Below are 11,089 nucleotides of genomic sequence, written 5' to 3' on the forward strand. Positions count from 1 at the left end.
TATGTGTTTAAATGTTGCATGTTAGAGGGATGACTGCGTTTTGGATTTTCTGTTTGAACTGTTGGAAGATTAAGCAGCTTTCACTCTTATAAGACTGAACATTGGGTGAGAAATTGTTTTGTCATCAGCATGGGTCACTAAATGTGTAGCAGTCAAATGGTGTCGTCATTTCGTGTGTGTGAGAGGCTCCAGGTCTGTTCAGTCCTGAACTGGAAACATAATGCTGTTGGCTGTTTTCCAGGGATTGTGAAACCACATGCCGTGTATATGTGTGACTTGATAAAGATTAATATATAGAATATGATGAATCTGCTCTTAAAGATTCCTCTGGTTCAGTCTCTGGCTTAAAAACACCTGCAATGGTACATCTATTTTTCTGTTTGATGTAAAATGTTGAAGGCTGTCCCGTTATTATTTTGTTCTCAACAGCTAAAAGGTTAAATCTCAGCTGGAAAGTAGTTTAATGTGGCACCCAACTGTTTACAAACCTATGCATTCTTGGATAGTCTAAATAAAAGTGTTGATCAAGTCACACCACCCTTATTTATGGAGCCCCAAAACTGACAAAATATGATACGATACGATACGATACAAAATACTTAATTAACTGAAACTGAGTGCCACCATACAAATAGGACAAACATCAGGTAGGGCAATAAACAACATGTAACGATAAACAACAGGTAAAAAGGCAATCACATCTCAAAGCAGTACAATATAGGAGTAAAGCACAGCACCATAACATCAATGTGGCTGTATGACACAACATCAACATATTCATGGTCCCCAACATTACCACAATCCTCAATACATTCACCAATAGTCCTCAACATCAGATTATCGTCATTGTCTGATAATCAACATCAACAGTGACAGTAAAGAAATGCAGTTCAAGGTTATCAGACAAGTAAAAATATAATTGAATACATCCAAATAATATTGTTAAGTTACCAAAGTAAGCATGCTAACACTACTTGGTCTGTCACTGACACCGTGCTTCTATAATTCATCTTCATCCTCAAATGTATGTGTCTTTATCTTATCTTCATCAAGGACCACAATGGAAATGAGTCTTTATTGTGTCGTCCTCAACAACTTAGAGATCTATATGATGAATTTAATGTGTGTCACAGTACAGTATATGGATGATTAACATTACATGCACTGCCTGGTGTAGTTTTATAACACAAGTTCAGCTATAGGCCTAATGTTTGCTAAAAAGGCTAGTACTCAGAGTGTTTATGTATTTTCAGTGAAGCTTTAGCCACACACAAGATATTTGGACATTTCACAGTATAAAAAGGTGTAAATAATAAAATGGCTGAATTCCACTCAGCTGCTTCAGTTTCAGGGTCCTGGTATTGTGCATGCTGGTTCACTATCACACTGTCATGTCTTTACTGGGGCACTTGAATCAAATAGAGTAACCGTTAATGTGATTAGTAACACCTGCATGGGAAAAACAAGACAATTTATCTGCTTCAGCAATTTTGATACCTTTTTTAAACTGTCCATATTGAGTCCAATAAAGTTATAAAAGTGTTGCTAAATCAGTAGAGTACTCTTTTGACAAAATTATAAAGTTTTACCTTTTTTTCACTCCATTTTAATCAGCTAACAATGATGTATTTAGCTATATTTTTGACTGATAACATTTCACTACATTTTGTCAGTTTTGAGGCTCCATATGGTAAAATGTCTATTATTTCAGAGTGCATCATGTGTATGTTTCAGATTATAGTGTGTATGGATTGAAGCAGTGTGTTGTGCCCGAAAGTTCAAAGGGGTGGCTTTGCAGAGTTGGTGTCACGGTCAGAGAGGGAGACAAACAGACAGGTGTAATGGAAGTCAGAGGGGAAAAAACCCATCAGGCAAAGTATACACCCATAAAGAGAAAGAAAAGAAGAAAGAAAACATCAAAACCTTGCACAGAGAACAGATGTGCACTTGTTCTCCACTGGTCCACTAGTGTGTGTGGTCACTGCCCTGCTTCTGTGGAGAAATCCTGTCTTCCTTCTCAGGCAGACATGCAATATGTATCAATTTAAAACGACTGTCAAGAGATTTGTGCTGCCATGAGATGATATTTATTTTTGCCCCAGGCTTTGTGCTGGCCTGCCACAGTGAAACCCAAGTGGCAGACATGATACTGTTACTCATTTCTCTCTATATGACATAAATGTCAGGGGGCAGCAGGATAGTCAGGGTTTGTTTGGCTGCATGGTATTGTAGATGATAATGACATGATACATTTTCAAAATCAAATTACTTGGAGTAAACAATCTAGTCAAGCTATTTTGTCTCTTTTTTTTTTTTTTTTTTAAAGGGTATTGAATTATGTCTCATCTAATCTGTGTTCCTCAGATTCCATTTAATGTCTCAAGAAAATTGTTGCAATCTACTTTGCTCTCTTTCAGTGTGTACGGTATTTGCAGTGCGTGTGTGCATGTGTTTGTGTGTGTTGGGCAGAGACATGAGAATGAACTAAGGGGTGACAGCAGTTGTCAAGGAGTCGCTATGGTTACCGCCGCCCATGAACAATGTTGAGTGGAGAACGCTCAAAAGACTGAATGGAATCCTGAGGTGCACATACATGTACATGCTTATACACTGACACAGTTAAAACACACTCACACATACTCGGGATGTAGTCACCGAAAAGGATTTCCTCCTGAATGAGGAGATTCTTATTTGAAGCAGAAATTATCCATCATCAGATTAGCTGTGCAGACAAGAGACTGTGTGATTAAGCCGTGGAAATGTCTCTGTTGCCTCTTTTCTAAAGCACTGCTGGGCATCTTAATTTACTGGGCTGTGAACTGCAAGTAGTGCGCTAAGTAACACCAAGGGAAGTTGTGAGGGGAACTCCACAGGGGGATACATTCAGCTATACACCAAAAACCAATTGTTTGACACTGTACATGATGGGGGTTAGTTTTTTCCTCTTTGTGGCTGCTTCAATTCTCTTGCTACAAACTTGAATTCCTCAACACATAACTTTCTGTGTTGCCATGCGCTCAACTCTGAGTGTCTATTGTTCAGTTTTGTGTGTGGGTTGATGTGCATGTGTGTGAGCAAATGGGAGGGTAAAAAAAGGGGTGTTTGCCCTACTAACTCTGCCCCCAGCGCGAGCCCCTTCATCCTCCCCTTGTTGTCATGCACAGGCGGTCTCCCTTTGGCACCAAGTAGGCTGGCAGCACAAGAGCCATGTGTTTTAGCTCCACGCTTTGAAGGGCTCAAAAGAGAGAGAGAGAGAGAAAGAGAGAGAGAGAGAGAGAAAGAAAAAAAAACTTTTCAGAACTGTTTCTGAGAAGTGTCGTGTAAGAGAGGGGGAGAGAGAGAAAGAGAGAAAAGAGGAGGGGTGAAAGAGAGTGTAAATGTGAGGGAGAGAGATGGGGAGCAGAAGGAGCTGCAGACAAAAACAAGCTGTCTTCCATGTGGTGATTTGATTTCAGTTGTTGGAGGACACCTTTGCTGGATAATATTTGGGGAGATTCTGCAAGTCACAAAAACAGGTGAGTGTGGTTGGAGCAATGTGTGAAAAGGAGCAAAAGAGTAAAAGAGGAAGATGTAATAAGTGGCATTTGTGGCTCGAACAAACAAAAAGGGGGGAGTTGTTTTCGTGGTACTACATGATTAGTAGCCTAACGGTTCATTTCCTCTTTAATGTTTAAGTTTAATGCACTTTTAATATATTTTTTTACTAAGTTCCCATGTTCTCTCATTGGACCCCTTGTTAATGAGAAAAGCTATGAAGAAACATGTTGAAAATAGGTTAAAGTGTAGATATAAGCCCTGAAATAATGTAGCTCTTTAATTACTGACCACTCTGCAACAAATTCATTCAATTCTCTGTAGCTCCTTCATCTTTTTGAAATTCCTTTATTTCCCAGAGGCTGCAACCCTCATTCATCGTTTCCCATCTCATCCTTGAAGCGTGCAGTTAACCACCAGCGATTTCAATGATGCATCATGAGGAGCTGTCAGCCAGAGAGGAGTTCACCTACAGCCACATGTCCACTCTGGAGAGGGGTGGTGGGACACTGGGACGGCGAGGCGACAGGGGAAGGCCAGACAGGGATAGGCCCGAGCGGGACAGCTACACAGTGGACGTGAGGGCCAGTGACCTGCAGCTGGCCCAGCCGGAGCATCTAAAGCACCCCTGCTTCAGCTACAGGGCCTGGCTCTACAGCGTCCTCATAGGGGTGAGAGGAGAGATGGAGGGAGTTAGAAAGGAGGCACACTACAGGATTTAACTATTTAATCCATGACACACAAATATGAAAGGTTGGGGTGATTTTTTCCCAATCTTGAAAATTTGAGTGGTGATGGTGTCAAGAAATCTTATTTTGTGCCTCCACAATTAAGTGAGGAGAAATTATATCATCATATTTTCCGGATTGATGAGCACTTCAGATTAATGTATTTTTGTGTGCATGGGTACGCATGAGAGATAAATATTGCTGGCATTCCCGTGTAGTCTTACCCATTGAATGCTTTTATGAAAGTCTGTATTTGTGTGTGCATGCATACCTGTGTGTGTGTCCTCAGGGCAGTCTACTCATCACATCTGGTTTCTCTCTGTACCTGGGAAATCTATTTCCTGTTGCTATGGACTACCTGCGCTGTGCTGCAGGCTCTGTAAGTGACCATGACCATGTTCAGCCACAGCCATGCTCATGGTGATATCACCTGACTCTACCCTAAGGTGTTTATACATATTGTTAATATTTAAAATGCCAATGACACATCATTTTCAGACAGTATTTGTTGCCTTTTTTCACAGGGCCTCCCTGCGGCGATAGCCAGTTTCGCCATTGCCAAGAACAGACATGTTGCAGTGAGTAAACAAAAACACCTGAAGCAAAAGAGATGATTATGTTTTAATGGGTTTTTGACAGAAGTTCCATTAGGAAATCAAGGCTAGATACTAATGTATGTCTCATGTTTTTTTGTTTTTTTTGTCAAGGTGTCAGATTTCCAGGTGGTCTATGTGTCAACATTTGCAGTGACGACCACCTGCCTGGTTTGGTTTGGTTGTAAACTTGTCCTGAACCCCTCTGCTGTTAATGTAAATCAATCACAGATCATCTAGTAATAATATCATGTTAACAGCCAATTGTTTGGTTGCACATAAGCATATTAAGGCATTATTCAAAATAAAGCATTTCTCTCTTTCTTTTCCTTCTGCTATTGTGTCTCTGGTCTCCCTCCTACTCTGTCTGTTCTAAGATCAACTTTAACCTCATCTTGATGATTTTGCTGGAGGTGTTGATGGCCAGTACTGTCATCCTGTCAGCTCGCTCTGCAGAGGATTGCTGCTGCCACAGGAAAGTATGTGTGATTGATTGCTTTTGTTCCCCCATCTGATGTCTCTCCCCTGTAGCTTCCACTCTTCTATCCTAACTCAATCTTTCCGTCCATCTTCCAGTCAGTGACATATGACAGAGCTGTGGTCATGACCCCCGCGGTATTCCCCACTCGACTCCTCAAAGCATATTCTGTGAGTAGTCATCAATTTCATTGCATTTGGTGTCGCTGTGTGATCAGTGGCTCTCAATCACTGAGAGATGTCTGTAACAGGTGATCGAAGTGATCGTGGGAATCTCTGCTGTGTTTGGAGGCATTATTGCACTCAACATGGACGCTTTGCGAGCTGGGCCCTACTTGTCTGTCACATTTTTCTGGATCCTTGTGGCTGTAAGTTTTGCTAAAGCTGACTTTCCATTATGACACAGATTGCAGCTCAGAGTGATAATTTATCACACACTTTGATCTCTAATCCTTTGCAGTGTTTTCCGAGTGCTATTGCCAGTCATGTTGTGTCAGAATACCCCAACAAATGTCTGGTGAGTACAAGATAGTACTGTAATTGGAGCCAGTTTTGTGAATATTTACCACACAAAGGGTCAATGCAATCAATAAAAGTAATATATTTTGAACTGTCAGAACTCCATTACTGATTCATTTTTTACCACGCTGCCTCCTACTGTATGTTATGGGGAGGTTAATTAGGATAGGTCTGGAGAGGAAGGATAATCCTTATTGTTCATAAATACATTTCACACATACTGAGTCTACCGCCTTCTTCTGGGTCTACGAACTTCTCTTTTTTTCACCTCCTCGTTTTTCTCTCTTCCTGGTGTCTCTTAGGTGGAGGTGCTGATTGCCATCAGCAGCGTGACATCTCCCCTGCTCTTTTCAGCCTCGGGCTTCCTCTCTTGCAGTGTGATCAGCTTTATTGAAATTTTCCTGCATGATGTGCCTACAGCCAAGGTAAGTTTAATGATGTTAAAATTCACCAGTAGGTGCAGGTTTTCTATGAAGCTCTATCTATTCAGTCTTGGCCTCCTTTTGAATGAGAGATACTGGAACAGATTTTCAGGAAACTGTGAAATTGATTCATGAGAAATTTCACTCAGAATCATCGCATTTCATCTTTATGTGTGTGTGTGTGTGTCTGTGCGATCCAGCAATCCTATGACATCCTGCTGCTGATTCTAATGGTGCTGCTACTGGTGCAGGCAGTTCTCACTTCAGCCACTGTGGTGCACTGTGCCGCCTACAAGAGTCAGCTTCGCATGGGGGCTGTAGAGTGCCACGACAGCATGCAGACCCCAACCCAATACTGTGATGTACGCACCAAACACACGCAAGAGTTATGAACACAAACAAACAAACCCATCTGTCTGGCTTTTCCTCTCCTTGTCTGTCTCTCCACTTCCAACAGGAGACATGAATGTTGTAATATGACATATTTAATTCTGCCCCAGCTGTTAGACTCACCAGCTAAAGCTAATGTAAATGGCATAATAAAATGTATGAGCTGGGAAGGCTATTAGAATCATCTAAAAAAGACATTGTGCAGCTCGTCGTTCACACGTCATTGCTTTCAGTGTTTTTTGTCACCTTTGCCCTTCTCTTTTTCGTCTGTCTTCAATCTCTTTCTCCTTGCTCCCTCTTCCTGTTTTGCTCCCTCAGCAGCAAGCATCCAATGGAACGCTGCAGGATTTCGACAAAGACAGAGCCTGGAAGGCAGTTGTGGTCCAAATGGCCCATTGAACAGTCCTACAGTACACAGAGAAGTTTGATGAGGAGTGAAAAAAGGGAAAGTTAAAAAGAAAAAAACTCAGCCATAAAACTCTTTAAGCTGTAAGCAGAGGGGTACAACCTGAAAAGGCAGTAAAGATTTATTTGGAGTGACACGGGGAGATGGAGAAAAGGGGAGAAAGATGGAGAAAAGGAAAGAGTGGAGCAGAGGGGGATTTTATTTGGTTTTTGATCGGCACTTTTATTTGGTGTATGTTTTCTGTTTTTTCTGGGTATTTGTTACCTGCTTGGAGGAGTGGTTTTATTTGACCTGGAGTTTGGACCGGTCACAAAAGCACAAACAGGGTTACGTCATTGACACCATTTAGCCTGTGTGCAATAAACAATCATGAGCCAGTTACTGTATAAAGGTTTTTTTTGCACTTTGGCCGAGCAACAGAGCTTTGTGAAGTCTAGTAAAATGGTAAATGGACACAGAAAAAGCGCTTTACAAGTAATATCAAACTCACAGTAGTATTAGCTTCCTGTTCTATATGTGTACTTTTTTACAATTTTATCACATAAGAGAATTATGTGAGATGAGATGTATGCAGGTTTGGTACATTTTTAAATGCATGGTGACTCAACTTTCCCTTGACACTGGCTCAGTAAACTCCCAGCAGGTATTAACCAGTCATGGCCTGATGATGGTTTCACACAGCCACATTTATGGCAAAGTTTTATCCAAAACAAAACATGTTTGAAGAAAGGGCTGATTCTATTCTCTGCAAATGTGTATCCCCCAATTAAACTGTGTTAGTTCTTCTGGTATAAGCTATTGTTATTCAGTAATAGGCCTCTGTATGTCTTCTCATGTACAACAGTCTGGTAGTGGTCACAGTAGTTGTCTGCAGGGAGAGCAGGTTCATTACTGCAGATAAATTAACTGAGAATATGCAAGAAGTCTTAACTGAATTTCTGTCCTTTTTAGAAAAATAAAACTATTTTTATTAATTGTAAAAAATGTGTGTATTTGTTATTGTTATAATTTCTTAATGTTTAAGCCTTTCGCACTTAATCAGTCTACAGATACATGGCTGGATGACAGACTGAGCAAACCAGACATCAAACACATATGACAATTATTACCTGGATACTAAAATATTTTAAAAGTTATCCTCACAGGCTGTGATGCAAAACCTTCACATTCCTGATTCCTTGCTTGGAAATGAGAACTGTGTTGTGTTCTCATTATTGTTGTATTATAATTTGTTTGGTATGTGTTAATTTCCTTCATTTCCTTAATTATGTTAATGTACCCTCCTCCCTTTGCAATAGTCTGTATTATAAACTGCACAATATATTCTTATTAACACTTAGTCATTTGCCTTTCTTACATATAATATGAGCAAACTGACTATATCTCAAAAGGGCTACTTGGAAAATAGAATAAACATTGCATTCACTGGAAGTATTATGTATATGTGCCTACACTGATGCATGTACAAAGAGGTTTGGTGTGACAAAACCGTTGCATTATTTTGCATTTTTCATACCACCATGCCAGGTAGCAGGAAGCTGTTCACTTACATCACATCTTAGATATGAACATCCCCAAGATCTCTGCAGCAATGAAGCTGTCTGTGTGTATGTATGTGTGTGTGTGTGTGTGTGTGTGTGTGTGTGTGTGTGTGTGTGTGTGTGTGTGTGTGTGTGTGTGTGTGTGAGAGAGAGAGAGAGAGAGCTTCCGGCTTCCCTAACCGGCAGAAACCGGCTTGGGGAAAACTGACTTGTGGCTCGGTCCAGCTGACAACCACCGGGTGTGTGCCACTTTTACGCTTTCACAGTGCCTTGTAGGCACAAGAATCCAGCAGAGATTTTCTAAGGTTCAACTTAATTAAAAGATGGTCCCTATTCAGCAGTGATGTAGTGGCAATCTGTGTCATTAGACAAGAGCACTATTAACAATTATATTTAAATCAAGGCATTAATTCATGCTGTTTCTTTACAGGACCTCCCTCTAGGAACAATCCCAGCTTTCCTCAACATTCAGCCTAACTTTAATTACCACCACAAGTTGCCTAAGCAATTAAATGATGCCTGACAGACACTCATAGCAGTTGTAGAAGGCTGCACTCTCTTCTGAAATTGAGTTTTTTGGTTTACCCTTCTCTGCATAATCCCCAATTGATGCTGCTGCTGTCTTGGGTGCTTAAAAAAAGAGGAAAAAAAGCAACAAAAAAGCCCGGATACCCAGATGCTGGCCACACCCTGTGAGTCTGAATGACAGTCATCTTGCCCATTGGCTGTTTGAATGTGTCTGTAGCCAGTCCCACATTTACAGATGATAGGCAGGCTGAGTAAACCTATCAATAGAAAAGTAAAAGGTTGTCACTGCCTTGTAGTTAGGTTGTAGGCAGAACGGACGGAAGATCTAAGAATTGAAGCCGGTCCGTAGCTTGTTATTAGACGATATCACCTAATCCTAGATTTAAATTGACAATTCTGTGTTTCATACCCAAATACCATTTATGGTACTTTATCAGCGATGATGTCACTGTAACAGCCTATTAACGTTCACATGGGAGTCTAGATCTGTGTACTTTTTTCTGGTAAACCTGTGAAAATGACTGTAGGTATAATTAGTAGGGTGTCGATTTCTACAACATAATTGATTGAGTTTTTCAGCATCTCTGCCAACACACCTCCTGTCCTCCCCTTTTCACCGTGGGGATATAAAAAGCGCGGTGATGTGATGAACTGTAGAATCTTAATGTGTTATCATCCCTTGTTTCTGAGGAAGAGGCAGGGCAGGCAGGAGGAGAGGAGAGGAGAGGAAAGGAGAGGAGAGGAGAGGGAGGGGAGCTGTGGGGGGAAAGGCGGAACAAACCGGTGTGCTCGGATACATGCTGTAGCTGCTCGCCCGCACTGCAGATTAACTCTTACCGTGCCGGGAGATGCAGCGCGACATGGTGAGTGCATTTTATTGTTTTCTCGCTGTCTGCACATGGCTCGTTTGTTAGCGCCAGAGAGGGAGTTTGGTATTTCTCCGGTGATAGTCACCGATGTGGACAGGTAGAGACAGCTGATGCAGGTAGTTAGTCTCTTAAAGAGAGTCAGGACAGGAAGATCTCCTCTTCTCTCATGCACACACACACACACACACACACACACACAAACACAGAAAGAGAAAGAGAGACAGAGAGAGAGGGAGAGAGAGAGAGAACAGCACGCACACACACACACACACACACACACACACACTCTCAAACGCTACACTTGATGTTTAGCAGCTCGTCTCTTGCTGGCCGTTCGGGAGCTATCCGCTGCTCCGGTGCTGAAACAGCTCGTCATCCGCAGGCAGCTGCAATTCACTGCAATGCAAATGTCTCTGATAGAAGTGTGGTCCTCTTAAATCATATACCAAGTGGGGAGCATCCCAGCCAAACATGAGCTAACTAGGACATAGTGATCTTCCCACCCTAATGAGATTCTCCTGCAGTGTTCCCATAGAGACTTCTTTATAGTCAAAAGTGTGGGCACAATGTGGACGCTTTTTTCTCTTTCCTATGTACTATTAGTGTAGAGTAGTGTTCCTTTACATCTTCCTAAAATCTATTCTTGTACTGCTATCTGGTCAGATGTGTTTTTTGAATGTCTGCGAACAAGTCAGAGTCATGTGGGCTGAAAGTTCTTCCCTCTTCAGCCATCATCTGATTCATAATGAATGAACTGAGCTGCTTCAGCTTCTGTACTGGAGCCTAGCTCTATCTCTTTGTAGTGGGTCGTATCGGTCATAGCCAAGCGGGATGCTGTAGTAGCCAAGGAATTTGGGATTCCCTGTCTAAACACTGGCAGCATCGCCCAACTGTAGGGCATAATCTGTTGTACTGGACCAGTGCCAGTGGCTGGCAGACAGGAGTGCAGCTTCTAAAATGTCATGCCGCCCCTTTAAATTTAAATTATACAAAGTTTATTTCTCCTCTGAGCTTCCTTCAGCCAGTCGATGAGGATGGAGATGATGTAGTTATCTTGATTGAAAAGGTAATACATGGACAGA

The 11,089-nt window shown here is 41.6% G+C and overlaps 1 protein-coding gene across 1 annotated transcript; it reads left to right on the top strand.

Moving 5' to 3' along the window:
• The first annotated feature begins 3,740 nt into the window (after positions 1 to 3,740).
• On the top strand, positions 3,741 to 7,062 carry mlc1 (modulator of VRAC current 1). Its single transcript, XM_042411778.1, has 11 exons — positions 3,741 to 4,205; positions 4,552 to 4,641; positions 4,787 to 4,840; positions 4,970 to 5,071; positions 5,233 to 5,334; positions 5,432 to 5,503; positions 5,584 to 5,700; positions 5,793 to 5,849; positions 6,154 to 6,276; positions 6,474 to 6,635; positions 6,982 to 7,062. The coding sequence occupies exons 1-11, from the start codon at positions 3,963 to 3,965 to the stop codon at positions 7,060 to 7,062; spliced, it is 1,203 nt and encodes a 400-aa protein (XP_042267712.1). The 5' UTR covers positions 3,741 to 3,962.
• The last annotated feature ends 4,027 nt before the right edge of the window (positions 7,063 to 11,089 follow it).

This window comes from Thunnus maccoyii, chromosome 5 (genome assembly GCF_910596095.1).
Source record: "Thunnus maccoyii chromosome 5, fThuMac1.1, whole genome shotgun sequence".
Lineage (NCBI taxonomy): Eukaryota > Metazoa > Chordata > Actinopteri > Scombriformes > Scombridae > Thunnus > Thunnus maccoyii.

What these genes read in the sequence shown, in the direction of transcription:
- mlc1 (XM_042411778.1), top strand. Translation starts at nt 3,963, where the DNA reads ATGATGCATCATGAGGAGCTGTCAGCCAGAGAGGAGTTCACCTACAGC. An exon ending in TGAACCCCTCTGCTGTTAAT is followed by an intron (nt 5,072 to 5,232) that starts GTAAATCAATCA and finishes GTCTGTTCTAAG; the next exon opens with ATCAACTTTAACCTCATCTT. An exon ending in ATGATGTGCCTACAGCCAAG is followed by an intron (nt 6,277 to 6,473) that starts GTAAGTTTAATG and finishes TGTGCGATCCAG; the next exon opens with CAATCCTATGACATCCTGCT.